General features: G+C 36.3%; 3 protein-coding genes across 3 annotated transcripts in view; 2 read left to right on the forward strand and 1 right to left on the reverse strand.

Annotated features, from left to right (window-relative positions):
• The first annotated feature begins 715 nt into the window (after window positions 1–715).
• mcts1 (MCTS1 re-initiation and release factor) lies at window positions 716–5,064 on the forward strand. The gene is made up of 6 exons (XM_056258547.1): window positions 716–885; window positions 1,469–1,621; window positions 1,701–1,798; window positions 1,956–2,089; window positions 2,706–2,773; window positions 4,836–5,064. Exons 1-6 carry the CDS (start codon window positions 875–877, stop codon window positions 4,915–4,917), a joined length of 546 nt encoding a protein of 181 aa, XP_056114522.1. The 5' UTR covers window positions 716–874; the 3' UTR covers window positions 4,918–5,064.
• Window positions 5,065–6,914: 1,850 nt separating this feature from the next.
• On the reverse strand, window positions 6,915–8,351 carry c1galt1c1 (C1GALT1-specific chaperone 1). The gene is made up of 2 exons (XM_056258548.1): window positions 8,327–8,351; window positions 6,915–8,193 (listed from the first exon to the last, which is right to left on the reverse strand). Exon 2 carries the CDS (start codon window positions 8,177–8,179, stop codon window positions 7,226–7,228), a length of 954 nt encoding a protein of 317 aa, XP_056114523.1. The 5' UTR covers window positions 8,180–8,193; window positions 8,327–8,351; the 3' UTR covers window positions 6,915–7,225.
• A 2,467-nt stretch (window positions 8,352–10,818) lies between these two features.
• The window catches only part of zdhhc9 (zinc finger DHHC-type palmitoyltransferase 9), a 28,922-nt gene continuing 24,301 nt past the window's right edge, over window positions 10,819–15,439 (forward strand). Inside the window, exon 1 of the mRNA XM_056258549.1 lies at window positions 10,819–11,403. Coding sequence (XP_056114524.1) covers window positions 11,237–11,403 — 167 coding nt within the window. The 5' untranslated portion in view covers window positions 10,819–11,236. The remainder of the gene's footprint in view (window positions 11,404–15,439) is intronic.

A 15,439-nucleotide genomic window follows, 5' to 3' on the forward strand; every position in this document is an offset into this window, starting at 1 on the left:
TATACAAAACTTGACATTTTTGGATTTTTTTTTAATTATTTTCTAAATTAATATTGAATTTGGCTTAAGGCAAGACACTTAAGGTAAAACCATTGTTCTTTCATGCACTGGTCAATTTTGAGATTTTGGGCTACTTTGCTTGCATACCATCTTTTGAGACTACTGGGAAGAAAACATCCCAAATACACATTTAAATGTGCTAATTTTATTAGCCTTTACTTTATCTATTTGTGCCTGTGGAGTTCATATAGCATATCATTTATCTAATTTATATAACATTTTATTCCTAAAAACATTGTGAACATTTATCTATTTTTTTCTGTTTGTTGAATTTTCTCATTTAATTATGGAGTGATAAAAAGAGATATCCAGAACACCGTCTCTAAAAATCTTTAAATCTGTCAACCAAATGAAACATACATTTTGAACCTTGTTTCATCCAATGTTCAGATTTCTGTTTGGGAAATGTATAGAAATCAGTGCATATTTAACTAGATAATGCATTTTGCATACATACAATTTCAGAATACTACATAATAGTGTATTAATACAAAACAGTTGTCTTAATGTGCGATAATCAGTTACGTTTTTTTTTACTGACTTTGAATTGATCATTATCGATATCACTAAAGTCGAACATAAATTTCAAAGTACATAGCAAAATACTGTTATTATATTTTGTCATGCTGTACTTCCATCCTTTGCCGTAAAATGTTTACCACTGTCGTAAATGAAACGGGAATCACCTGCGTTTAACGTGAAGCGTGGAGTTAGTTCATTAAACCATCTTACACTGAAGATTTAGTTTATATTTCTTCGTTTTATAAGATCACTTAGATAAGAGGACAAGAGTGACCGATTACGACTCGCAAGGATGTTTAAAAAGTAAGCTTCAGCCGTTGTCAACCTTATAAGTTAAATAGTAGCTAACGCAACTTAGCATTGTTACAGTAATTGAGTATTTCGTTAGCTCAGTAGCTTCGTAGAAGTAATATATATCGCATATATACGCTTACCAGCTTAATATGGTATTATAACTTAATATGTACCCTTAATTCTGTAGCCGAGACAGTAACCTGTTTAGCTAAGTTAACGTTACACTGCTAACTTGCTGTCACAGCTCACTTTTATGGTTCATTAGTAATGATCCATCTGTAACGTTATTCCTGTTTTCACACTAAGCTTTGTTAAGATAACGTTACTTCTAATATTTATAACTTGAAACGATAGTAAGCAAACTGCAAAAAACGTATGTTTACATCAAGTGATGGATGTGAGGTGTTTAAAATTCAAGGAACCAAACTTGATATAAGTCAGTCATAAAACATTGGAGTAATTATGTTATATCAGACCTCTGTACTAGACTAATTTCTTTATTTTAACAAACAGTACTTTTTGAGAGACCTGCATCTGTGTCATCTGCATTATTAGATGTTATATTTGCTGATTATTTTCTTTGTCTTCATAGATTTGATGAAAAGGAAAATGTTTCAAACTGTATTCAGCTGAAGACGTCTGTAATTAAGGGTATAAAGAATCAGCTGTTAGATCAGTTTCCCAACATCGATGATTGGCTCAACCAGATAATGCCCAAAAAGGACCCAGTCAAAATTGTGAGATGGTAAGAGTTTCACAATATGGACAACTGTAATGCAGTACTAAAGGATTAACTAATTGTGATATTTTGTCTATGTTTCCAGTCATGAGCATATTGAAATTCTTACAGTAAATGGAGAGCTGCTCTTCTTCAGACAGAGAGAAGGGCCCTTCTATCCCACCCTCAGACTTCTACACAAATGTAAGACAGCTTTAATTTCAGCAGTGTAATGCTTTCTCTGCAGAAAATATTTTCTCGGGTGACAGAAGATGATGGAAAACTTCTTATATTACACAACTTACCCTTGCAATTCAACTTGGTCAGACTAATGCCTGATACTCGTGTGTCTGTTCTCCAGATCCCTTTATCCTGCCACACCAACAAGTGGATAAAGGAGCCATCAAATTTGTTCTGAGTGGAGCCAATATCATGTGCCCAGGCCTTACATCACCAGGAGCCAAACTCTACCCTGCTGACACAGACAAAGTAGTTGTATCTTTCCAACTGTTGAATTCATTTTTTGTTTCTGAAATATTTTTCTGCACTTGAAGAATAAATCCTATTGATTTATTGTAAAGAAATAGTTCACTTAAAAATAATTATCTGTCTCTTCACACAACCCTTTTTTGTCAATGACAAAAAGGACACAAAAAGCACCATATTAGTTTTGGTCTGTTGTTCATCACACAAAGGAATCATATGACTTTAGAAAAAGTCTTATGAACTACTTTTATGGTATATTTGTCCTTTTGAAATGTTTTATGTAAACTGAATAGCTATTTTCAATTTTAGTTTAAGTTTTAGTAATTTTGTGATGTTGTCTTTTTGATTTTTTTTTTCATTTCTATTTTTTATATTTTATGTTTATTTCAGTATTAGCTTTAATAATTCTAGTACTTAAACATAATTGTTTCAGGTAGTCTCCAAGGCAACATTTTGTTTTTCAAATAATATCTATTTTTTTATTTTTATTTCAATTACTTTCAGTTACTGAAAACAATAACAACACTACCATAAATATTCGTTTTTGAGTGAACTATTCATGTAATAGATTTGATTGGTGTGTGTTGCATAGGACATGTTGTTGTCCTTAAGTATTTGTTTTCAGGCCATAATGGCAGAAGGGAAGCAGCATGCAATCTGTGTGGGAGTCATGAAGATGTCTGCAGATGACATGTGAGTGTTTCATGCGTTTGTATTCTGAATCCCCATTTGATTTTAAAATGCTAAACTACACGCACGTCTACAAAAACAAAATATATATATTTTAATGATCTGCACAGACATTCTTAAATGTTGAAATGTTTAGTTCATCTATCCTCTGGATCAGTGTTTCTCAACCGGTGGGTCGCAAGTCCGTTTTGAGTGGGTCGTTGTGTGTAGTCAAAGAAACAACAACAGACTTAATTCTAACCCCCAGTTTCACAGACAAGGCTTAAGTCTAGTCCCAGACAAAAATATGTTTGAGCTGTTTTAACTGAAAGCAGCTTGCACTGACATGTCTTAAAATATGAACACTGCCATTTGTTTTTTTTCTATTTATAAAAACTACTTAAATGTCCTAATTGAACTAAGGCCTAATCCTTGCTTAATCTAAATCGTATCTGTGAAACAAAGCCTAAATGTTTTTTCTGAAACAAGACATTTATTATGAAAGACGTGCGATAGCTGTTGACTCTTCTATTTGAACAAAAACTAGTTTGGGACTAGTTAATAGCCTTACCTTATTATACTGTTTATTCATCAGTGTTAATGATATTCTTAATTTATGTGGATGTTAAAGTGGGATGTACTGATGGTGTATCAACCATTTTTGAGAAATACATTTGCATGGTTCAAATGACTAAAACTTTGGGTTGCGGCTTAAAGGCACAATATGTAAGATTTTTGGATTAAAATATCCAAAAACCACTAAAACAATGTTTATATAATTTGTTGACTTGTGTACTTACATTATTTCAAATGTTTTCAACCATGTTTAATCCAGAAAAATTAGCTATTTTATTCAGTGTAACGGCCCGTGCCGTTGCGTTGCCTTTCAATGACATCATATCTGTCACCCTTGATTTCCAGTTTTACTTCCATAAACCATGGAAACACCAAGGACGCTTTGATATATTATGCGTTTTATTTAGACAGGTGAACAGCTGTATGGATACTTTTATTGACAGAAAACTAATCATTGTTATACAGCTCAACACGGTTAGTCTTATTGCTTGTTTTCTTGATTAACCGCGAGTAACATGTTTGTACCGCGCCTCAGAGACAACACTATTTTGTCAAGTAGCTAACATAGCGTAATCAGAAAAAGCTTTATTTGTTGGAACAGTAATACAACATTTTCTACACCATACAATATATTTTAAAATGAATTGCATGTCATTTAGCAACACAAGTCATTCAGCTCTTATTAGTATCATATTTTAATATCAATCTAGTTTATTGCAGTGTGCAACAAGTGTCTCGTAGCAGCAAGCGAAGTGTCTCTTAGAGCGAACGCAGAGTAACGTTATAACAAATTCAACGCAACGCACTCTAATTTATTTTAGTATGATTGTTTTGACCAAGTAAAACAGCACTGCATTACTCCACAATTTTAATTCGCCAAATAAAGTCACGAGTAACAATTCTGCACTCGCAGTTGTTTTATTATAATGAAATTAAGAAATGTGAATGTAAGGGATCAGGGTTAGGGTTAGGGGATCAAACGCAACTGTAACAAAGTTCAAGTTCAGGGAAGGAGACGGACGTTAAACGTAACTTTAATTGTACAATATGCATAAACAACAAAACGAAAGGAGCAGCAGCGGCTGTCTGTGGTATATAAGTCCAAGGCTCTCGTCCCGCCCTGCTTCATACCACAGTGACATTATTAAAACTTTAATACATTACCTCCCCCATGAACATGATTTCTGCCTTAGTCCCGTCGGATTGCTTTCCATCGGCTGTGGAGGTGAAAACGACACCTCCCATGATTCCACGCTCATTCACGGCATCCTCAATCTACGCCTTTGTTATTGTTTTGAAAGAGTGACCTCTAGCGGCGAACCTTGCATACTGTGCCTTTAATGACCATGGGAAAATGTGGGTCCTATGGCCAAACCAGTTGAGAACCACTGCTCTAGATTGCTGTGTGAATACAGCATGTATAAAATAAAGCAATACATGAAATTAGTTATGTTGGTTATGGAAAACTAAATGATTCATTTGAGAATATTTTCTTGTCTTCACTGAACAGAGAGAAAGTAAACAAGGGAATTGGAATCGAGAACGTTCACTATCTGAATGATGGACTGTGGCACATGAAGACGTATAAGTAAACACAGATATGAGGATGCGGTGGAATCGTTTGGACTCCTTGTCACCAGGCTGCTACTGTTTACATGAATGGACTCAACTGTCTACCATGCCGAAAGCTTTGAAAACGACCCCATTTTAATGCACAAATAAAATCCGTATTCAAGTCATTCCTAACTGAAATGGTCTGTTCCTACAGTGAAAGCTGAATTGTGTTATGGCTGCTTAAAGCTGCAGTGCGTAGCTTTTTTTGGGTTAAAAATGATCCAAAATACATATTTGAGAACATACATAACCAGCCAGTGTTCAAAACTATCTGATTGCCTTAGTTCGATTCAAAGCGGTAAGCTTGTAATAATGTTTTGACTCCAGTGGTACTGGTACTATAAAAATAATTTTAAATGATTGATTGTAAATATATACATTTTATACATATACATCCGAGGTCCATTTATAATATGTATTTAGAGGTTTTCATGAGCACTTTTTTTGGTCATGCTGCTCTTACACGAGCTGTTTGCTTAAATCCAATCTAGTTTTTAACTGTTCCATCCTTCAATAACAGCCTTTTTTTTTCCAATAACAGTTTTTTTTAGGTGGCACTAATTCTTGCACACCTTTGAATTAGCAAAAACGTTCCTATACATTAATATCTTCCTTTAAAATTCCTCTTCTGAAATTATTTGGAAGACACTATAGAGTACATAATATACATGTTCATAATATTCCCTCTCTGAAATTTTAAATCTCTTTGCAGACACTCATTTTAAGTGTCCTTTTGGGAACTAGCAACAACAGCACATTGAATATAATACTACAAAGCAGTATTACTTTAAATCGGCAAGTCAGTGCAAGTCTGTTCTGAATTATGAATCAAAGTACCATCATGGAATATTAATGTGGCATTATGTGTTCAACATTTTCTGTAGCTTATGTCCGTTTAAAAATAATAATATATGGGTTGAACACCAAACCTGCATGAATATTAATACATGACTTCTAACGATATGATTCTCATGTGCTAAAGATCAAACGGGTGACCTGTGTTTGAAAATCAGATCAGGATGTGAAAAGGGTGAAACAGGAAACTCTATTCTAGGGCGAAATGAGTTCAAAAGCACTATGAACTGAGATTCAGTGACAGATGTTTGCAAAAAGGTAGTTGCAAGTAAAGGGAGTTCAAGAGAGAACAGGAGGATGAAGCAGAAAAAAAGATAAGTGAAAGAGGAAAGAAAAACAAAAGAGAAATACTAGGAAATAATTTAATATCATTGCCTGCTGATCAGCCCAAAGCTGTTTAAACAATCTCATTTTAATTTAACCCGTCACACATTTGATGCTTATTCAGGGGTTTAAAGTGGGATCAACTACCCTTAGAGTCAAACCCAACCAAGAAGCGATTTCTGTAATAAAAAATGACTACGAAACATAATTTTCATTATTATTTATTAAAGATAATCCCAATTTAGCTACCAAAAGTGTTGTAATCTATTGTAAGATTAAATATCCATGTAATAAATAGGATTTAATGTTTTATGGGTGTATTAATTCAAAAAGGTCACAAACCATTGTGTAATGAATTATAGAAACAATATTTTGATATGTAAATAGACAAGTTTCTATGCAAGTAACACAAACTCAAGCGTATTTGGATTACACTTTTAAACCACTTTTACTTGACTTCATATATATTAAGGACAATATAGAATGTTTTCTTTTACCAAATGCTATAGAAACGGCCTTTCCCTCTGATATTTTACATCCAAAACACTTCATTTTAAAAATCATCAACAGATTCTTCTTTATTATTCCTACCAGTCCCCCATGAAAAGAAAGAAAAATGTAAAAAATAATTAAAACACAGCTGGATAAACAGTTATCATCAAATGGATCATATAAATACACTTTGCATTTTCTTATATACAATTAACCGATTTTCTGTTGAATTGTTTACAGGTGAGTTGTAGAAGTGTATACCATAAAACTTCATAAAACATCACAGTGCATATCTGATCCATATATGTGGCATTCATAAATCTAGCAAATTTTTATTCAAAATATTATCAAGTGCACAAAATTATCCTATATTGGCCCTCATGATTAAATCATGCTCGTATGCAAACCGTTATCCTTTTGCTTTTACCAGAGCACATTTTTAGCAGAAAGCAGGGTGAAAAAATCCCTCATCTTACACACCAGCACCAACCTTCAGCGCACACAATCAGAAAGTACACATAACACACCACAGATAATTCAGCCCTGCATCCAGTATCATCAACGTTTCAGCTCTGTGTCACAGTAACAGTTCTAATACAGAAACCATGAAGTCAATCAGTCATTATCGGAGTCTTTAGGAGGCAGAAATGTCAAGGAATCATGAAAGTCGTGTCCATACGGCCGGAGTCTATAGACGCCAAACATCAAGACCTGCATCTGGCTCGGAGACATACCTCCAAATGTGATGGCCATGTCAGAACAACAGGCCTCCACGACGTCGGCTGGGTTTTGGCCCATGCTGTCGGAAATCAAAGAGCTAGTGCTCTTCTTGTTGAAAAGCCCTTTGCCTTGCGCATCCTCTCCATTTTCAGCGAACACCCCACTGTACTTCAGACAGGTGGCGAGCTGCTTTTCTTCGGGCATCTTCCACAAGGCACGTCCTCGTTCTGGGCATTTGTCCTCATCTTTGAAGATCTCTATCAGCCTCCTAACTGCCTCGTAGCTCAGCACAATCCCGCTGTCGTACTCCACATAATCCAGCTCTCCTGACTTTTCCGTGTGGCCAATGTAAAACGGCTGGCTTGAATCTTTATCCAAAACCAAATACTTGAGGTTCTCTATAATTGCGAATGTGGTGGGCCGGGCCACGAAGAACCAGCGTAGGTCGCCGGCATTCTCATAGGCGTGTTTGATGGCTTTGCGCAGCCTAGCCCACTCATCCTGCTCCTGTAGGTCAAACGCATCTAGAGCTTTGGAAGATTCGGACGTGTAGAACACGGATTTGTCGCAGTGTTTGCTCCAAGTGTCGTTGGCTGTCGCCCAGTGGACCAGGAGCTTGGGAGTGACCATGATGAGACAGTACACTCGAACCTTCTGGGTGAGATCAGACATCTGACTCTCTGATAACTTTTGTAGTTCATCTTTGCTGAGGGGTTTCAGATGATGGTGAAGATGCTGATGACTTTTTGAGTGGACTCCTGGATTAAAGGTCTCAAAATAAGTCATCACCAGGCAGAATATACCCCCTAGGATCAAGCCTTTCATAAAAGAACTGCCCTCAGACATCATGCTGGTATGTAACCCTGTAATGATTAAAATATGAATAAAGATATAATGATTAGAACAAAACAAATGGCAGTTTGTGCTCTTATGACATATGTTCAGCAATAACAACAAAAATCTTATATTAACTCGAGAGAGTATGTGATGAGATACGTTGTCTGTTGAGATAACTTCAATTTTGTTCCTGGTGACAATACAAAGCTATTTTCACAAAGCAGCCAGTCAAGCAGTCAAGTTTACTGAATACTGTTTACTTCACACTCAAGAAGCTAACTTTGACTTGGCTACATCTAACTGCAAGAACACATTAAACGCTTAATAAAAACTAACGTTAACGTTACACGTTCAAATCATTAATTAGATATAATCTGGATACCTTTTTCAGGAACGCAGAATAGTGCTCACATTTAGACGCTACCAGTTCGCATTTAGTTCCGCACACAAAACCGGAAAACAAAAAATGTAGTCCGTTCTGGAGTCAGTGTTACCTGTCCACCTTGCAATTCATTTGCACGGAATAAAGTAAGAAAGCTGCTCGCAGTTCAGTGCGGCTTCCTCCATGAATACGGATGTTGAAGCGGATGTTTAATCTTAACGAAAGGCACTTTGGGAAATGTTGTTCATTTGTGCTGTCTCGCTGAGACGAACACGGTGGTAAAAACTACAAACGTCGTTTTCCTGTAAGTAGACAAGGGCGGAAATGATTTGTGCGCTTTAAAAGTTTTTACTGATTATTTAACCACTTTTATGTTAAAGCATATATAAATATAATAATAAATATATATGTATGACAAAAGCAAGCAAAATAACTTAACGCTTCACGTTTGTTTCAAGTAACTCAATTAAAATATGAATGAATAAATTATTAAATTAATTCAAGTATAAAATTTGACAAATAAATGGACATATCTAAAACTAATTTACTTCATATAAAACTATGTAATTCATGTTTAAGATGTTATTTAAATATAGCAATAAAATAATGCATTAATTACGAATTAACTAAAACTACAACTTTTTATAAAGCATTTTATATAACATTTTTCTTAATATATTTGCTAAAGAGCTTTTCTGTTTTTCCTTTTCTGCTTTGTAAGAGGATTTAGAAATTAAGCATATTGAAACCTCAATTGCTAAGTGAATTATACAAATTTATACAATGTAGTGAGAACGACGTCTTAAAATAAAATGAAAATGTTTGGGCTAATGACTGTGGAGCCACACGAAAATGGAGCCATGACAGCACTATACTTACTAATATAAACTATAATATAAATATTTCTTTATCAGTCATTTGTGGCTCGTTTGTGGCTCATCAATGGAGAAAGATGCTTTGAAGAACCAGATAGTGCAGTTACAGAATCCACCAGTAGAGGCCAGGCCAAGGGGTCAAGAAGATTGGGATGATTTGCATGACTCTGTTAGCCCATGATAGCAGAAGTCAGTACACCATCTGGTCCCAAAAAGCATGTTTCTCCACTCACATTCAATAAAAATTAGCCATGCATTCTAAAAAAAAAAAAAAAAAAAAATATATATATATATATATATATTTATTTTATTTTTTTACCATGGTTTGTGGAAGTGGGCTTGTGTACCGAAGGAAGCACAAGTCAGCTACTTGTATTTTCCTTTTGTTGTCTCTCTAATTTTGCCACCTCTTCTCACTTTTTATAAAGACAGATAGAGAGAATATCTGTTTTATTGAAATAATCTTTTATTTCCTGCCCACTGTCTCTAATGAACTCCTACCCATGAACTGGCTAAACTCATGAATCTCACATGAGCTAAGTTTTAATGTTGAATATGCAGCATTTTACATATTTATGAGATTAAACAGGCAAGACACAGGCTTTCTTTTTCATGCAAGATCAGAAGAGATAAATTACTCATGCGATCATCACTGGTGCATAAACAATTGAATAAAGCATCTTTTGTTTCTCACCTGCCATCTCATTTCCTGAATACTTCAAAAAAGATTTGATTACAAAGAAAGAAAGAAAGAAAGAAAGAAAGAAAGAAAGAAAGAAAGAAAGAAAGAAAGAAAGAAAGAAAGAAAGAAAGAAAGAAAGAAAGAAAGAAGCGACACTATATAATGTGCTATTAATTAGTCAAAACAGGTTTTATTTTACATTAACATCAACATTGTAGTACAATTTTACAGACAATAAATAAACATATGAGGGACAATAAAAACAGACATTAGACAAAAATAACAACAACAACAACAACAACATGTATATCATGTAAAAATCAAACAGGTATAGAATTATGGCTGGAATTATGTGCTCAAAATATCACATTCCCTTAATGGGCTCAGAAGTTATTTTGAATGATTGCTTTATAGGTTGGATATTAGTATTATGAGACAAAATTCCTTTGTTCCCTGTACAGTGATACGCTGGCCCTTTAAGAAGAGACATTTAAATCTAGGCGTGTTTCCTGCTCCCGATGAGAATCCAGGCTTGCTTGCATCCTACGACACGAAATTAGAGGAAAGATTATCTTACACATTACCCAAAAAGCGGCATAGGTCACAAAAGGCTTTACCCACATTTATTTTGCATCCTTTTAAGAGAAAAGGGACGGATATACTCCTCTCGGGATAAGCTCAACCTAACAAATGACATAAATGTCAGTCGGTCAAGGTCCACTCACTCTCCAGATGTGCTTTTAGCATTAACACGTTTATTTCACGTCAGATTCGCTTTCTCATTCGAAATCTGTACACATTTTGAACGGAAGCACTTTCATATTGTGCCAGTATGGGTCATCTCCGCTTTTGGATGAGGATTTTGCCTTTTGGTTTTTGATTTGGGACTTTAACCATGGATTTAAGTACAGAAGAGCAGATATGTAGAGCTACAGACTGATGGTAACGATTCATGAGGAAGCACGGGAAGAAACCTACAAACAAATCTTACACGTGAAGGAAGAATTACATTCTTGGAAAGAAGCTCCTGTATTTTTATTGCTGATAACTTTACGCATTCGTAGTGGACACGGCTGTGGCTTATTTCAGGTTAAATTGACAAAAGACAGTCCGATTGTACATTCGCGACCATGTCGGCGGTGATGATATCACGGAAGGTTACTCGAAAATGGGAGAAATTACCTGGGAAAAACACCTTCTGCTGCGATGGACGGGTAATGATGGCTCGCCAGAAAGGAGTATTTTACCTGACCTTATTTCTCATCATTGGAACCTGCTCTCTGTTCTTCGCCTTTGAGTAAGTGCATGTTATTGGTGATTACAGACCTCGTCTACACTGCCAGCGACGCGACTAAAACCATCGGAGCTGTCGACTCTGCACGCGCGCGATGTCAGTGTGGGCAGCTTCGTTTCCCCCCCCATTACAATGCGGGGTTTGCACTGTAGACTGTCTTTGTTTAATGCCATTGTAATAATGGAAAAAACATAACAATAAAAAGGTGTCCGTGTGAAATAATGAGGACCGAAGCGCTCCTGATTGTTTGTAGTAACAGCAAGCCATTTCTCAGTTGTGCCAGCTGACATTGAGGTACGCCATGGCTGTGTGTTTTAGTAGAAATGCCCGATTCGTAAACGAGTCGTTCTTTTAAATCTAATTGGTTGGAGAGGTCCAACGATTCGTTCTCGACGAATCGCTCCCAGCAGTTCTTGAGTCAACGAATCGTCGACTATTTAAACCGAAAATAGATGATTTCTGTGTGTGTTCAGAAAACATATATTCTAATGTTACAAATAAAATGTAGGCTACTGGAAATACGTTTACAACTAGTTTATCAATACAGATACAAACCACAGTTTGTTTTGAGTTGCATTTTATTAAAACGTGCAAACCATTTTAGCTAAAAGATTTAGGCCTAAGCCTAAATTATAGGTATGGTAGGCTACTATTGTTTTATAAATGCAAATAAAAACTAATTTAGGTTCTACATTAGGCTACTTTTATATTTTTATGAGTTTAACCTCAACTGAACTGATATAGGCTACAATAAAAACAAATTAATAAAAACTAAACATAACCATAAAACATAATATCTGCAATATTTGCTTACATATGTCTAGAGTATTTCAGATCATGTAATATATCGGATGTCAGTGACCATGTGATGCAATTATGTCATGTTGCTGAATTGTTTTTATTGGACCAGCTCCTGAACTGAATTAAGTAGGCTAATTTGCAGAATGACTGACCATCACTATATGACAGTTGTAATAATGTATCAAATCAACTGCTATATATTTATTTGCTACAAAATATATGATTTATCGCCTGTAAAAGACTGTATGGTTTCATCAATGGAATGAGATATGAACCTTTTTGGATCTCCAAGTCTAATGAACCTAAAATAATAATAAAAAATAGATCTGCTATATCTAAGTACAGATCTGCTAATGATTACAAATACAGTTTGGCCTATATTTTCAAATTGTATGAGATCCTTCACCTGTTGATGGATGGGAAACAATTAAAAGCTGTGTCATCTTTGTTATTGAAACACATTTTGACAATAGCAGATTGCTGCCCATGTTGATAAAGCTGGATGTGTGTGAGTTCTTTTGGGTGGATATGGGCTCCCTTGTGTGGACTATGACGTCTGTGGTCTGTGTTTCCTGAGACTCAGTGCTGTGCTCCTCCATTAGGCCTGATCATCAGCATGCAGGAAACGAATCCCTCCGCTTAGTCAGAAACTCGCAGTCATTTATTGAGCTGCTGGCTCCTGTAGTAGGGTTTCACTGCACGCCATGTTCATATATTGCTGTTACTGATAATTAGTCCTTGTGGGGCAGACATATTAACATAGAAACTGGGCTGAGTGCAAAAGTGTGAATTCTTTTTTACATGACAGGCTAATAGAGGAATTAGAATTTTTTTTTTTTTTTGGCACTTACTATTTCAGTTTAACAGTCGATGGAAATTCTGATATGCACATCACAAAAGAACCACTATTATTAAATATCATCTGAAGTTATTCATATGGTCTCATGAGATCTACAGGTTCTTCAGTTTCAGTAGTGCACATTTATTTTATGTGCACTTTATCTTTTAATACAGAGCATGAGATATCCAGCAGAGACAGACCGTGTTTATGGAAACGCATTGCTTCCTGCTGTTCTGAATTTACAGGGAATTATTCGAGTATTGCTGAATGCTCACATTATTGTGTTTTGTGCCTGGACAGTTTATTCCTCTGCGGGCTGAGTGATTTTCAAGCACAAGACTGATTAGCAGGGCTGAACTTTGCACTGTTTTTTCTAAATATCTTTGTCTTTTGCTCTGTCTTCTCGAAGAGAGTTTATCCCACCCAGTCTATGTATGTGTGTGAAAGTAGACAGTAAAGCTGGGCATACGTACACGGTATGATTTGTGCTGCTGTACAAGCTCACAGACGGTTTTCTCTCTGAAGAAATTGTCTGGAAATCGTTGACGCTCGTATGGTCACGTATCGCATTGTGTGAGAGCAATTGCGAGCCGAGCTGAGCTGGATATATGGTTTAAACATTTTGCAACACAAACTGGAGGTAAGCAATAGTAATTTGTAGCTAGTTTGATAGTTACAGAAATTAAGATCTCCCTCTTTTCTTTTTCTTTCTTGCTGCAGGTGAAATGGTTAAACTTCTGTTTTCGCGCAGGCGCAGTGAGGGAAAAAACCACTGAGTTTAGGACAATCGGTTCGTAGCTCTGCTTTAACTGTGCGATATAGGCCTAGTCACGAGGAGTGAGCAAAATTTCGGACATACCAGAAATCCATCCGGCCATCCGATTGCCGATCGGGGGAGAGGTTAATCACTTCTCGTTTCTCCCTGCACGACAAACGACAAAGCAGAAAATCGTCCCGACCCGAAAGAGAGTCGCACGAGTCAGAATTGACCTATGGCTAAGCCACGCCCCCAAACGCGATAAGCCAATCAGTGTGCATAGCTAACCCAATACACTCTGACATTCTCTGCTTCCACGTCCATTGAAATGCATTGCAGTTAGTCAGTTTTCATTCGTTTTTATATTATTATTTTATTTTATTTCAGAGACGTAAATAATGGTCCATATTACAGACAAGAAGAGACACACATAAAAGCAATACATTTATCTCCTGTATAGGCTTAAAAGCCAGTGAGACCAAATACCAGAAGAATATCGCACAGAGCTTAGTCCAGGGTTGGTCAATGCAGTGATGATACTGTTCGCCGAGCTCGAAAGCCTGCACATGCACCTGTACATAAGATTTCGCAGTACAGCAGGGCAGTTTGGCAAACCCACATTTACAAACATTTGGCTTGCACAACTCCATCGTGGGACCCTCAGAAGCGTCCGCAAGGCATCATTATACGCTACAGTTAGCTTTTGCATACTACTCTTTCTGTAGCGTCTCCACAGGTGTGCAGTATACATGGTAGTGCAGTACGCCTTAAAGAGTCTAATTTTAACAGGTATAGAGCACATTCCAAACCTGCGAAAGAGCCCCCCGTTCTTTAGGCTGTTATATGTTTCTTCTTGTCATTTTAAGTTTAAAATGGTCAAACGGTGTGCATGGGGTACACACCGTCGCCCAGCCTCTCGGGATACCGAGTGTCGGAGTTGCAACTCCGACACTCGGTATCCCGAGAGGCTGGGCGACGGTGTGTATTTTTTTTACCCTTTCCCAAACATCTCGACCGAGATAAGTCGTGTCTGCTCTGGATTAAGTTATGCGGTAACGTTAGACCACAACACCAACTAAACGTGGATAAATTAAACAAGAATTAAACAAGGATGTCTACATCTGTTCTAAGTCAACATATTTGAAGTTTTGAACGTTATCTTTAACATCTCTAACGTAATGTTAGCTTCTAGCTGCGTTGTACATCATGTCACTTAGCTTCATTAACGTATATAATGTAAATAACCGAGATAACAAATGTTAGCAATGTTGTGCTGAATGATTCATATAAATACTGCAGTGCATGAACAATGCTGATCCTCTATCTTGTTGTCTGAGATGGTGATGGCAACGAGATGCGGTTTTTCACGTTTACACTGTGACCTGTACATTTTTGCCTGGAGCTGAAGCTTTTCATCGACCTTCTCAACAATAAAATTATTAATATAACCCTCCAAAATGCATAGTTAATGCCCTTTTGGTGACTTCGAGATGATATATAATCTTTCTGTCTCCAAAAATCATCAATTGTACCCCATGCACACCGTTTGACCATTTTAGTTTTAGTTTTTCATTTATTATGAATTTTTAATTTTATTTCAGTTTACAAAAATGTTTTTTGACCAATAGTTTTAGTCTTAT

The sequence above is a fragment of the Rhinichthys klamathensis genome, unplaced genomic scaffold (assembly GCF_029890125.1).
Source record: "Rhinichthys klamathensis goyatoka isolate OS25496 unplaced genomic scaffold, OSU_Roscu_1.1 h1tg000153l_1, whole genome shotgun sequence".
In the NCBI taxonomy this organism is placed as follows: Eukaryota; Metazoa; Chordata; class Actinopteri; order Cypriniformes; family Leuciscidae; genus Rhinichthys; species Rhinichthys klamathensis.

Excerpts from the sequence above, each read along its gene's own strand:
- mcts1 (XM_056258547.1), top strand. Across the intron at positions 2,090-2,705 it reads CTGACACAGACAAAGTAGTT|GCCATAATGGCAGAAGGGAA; the intron begins GTATCTTTCCAA and ends ATTTGTTTTCAG. Across the intron at positions 2,774-4,835 it reads AAGATGTCTGCAGATGACAT|AGAGAAAGTAAACAAGGGAA; the intron begins GTGAGTGTTTCA and ends TTCACTGAACAG.
- c1galt1c1 (XM_056258548.1), bottom strand. The coding sequence starts at position 8,179 with ATGATGTCTGAGGGCAGTTCTTTTATGAAAGGCTTGATCCTAGGGGGT.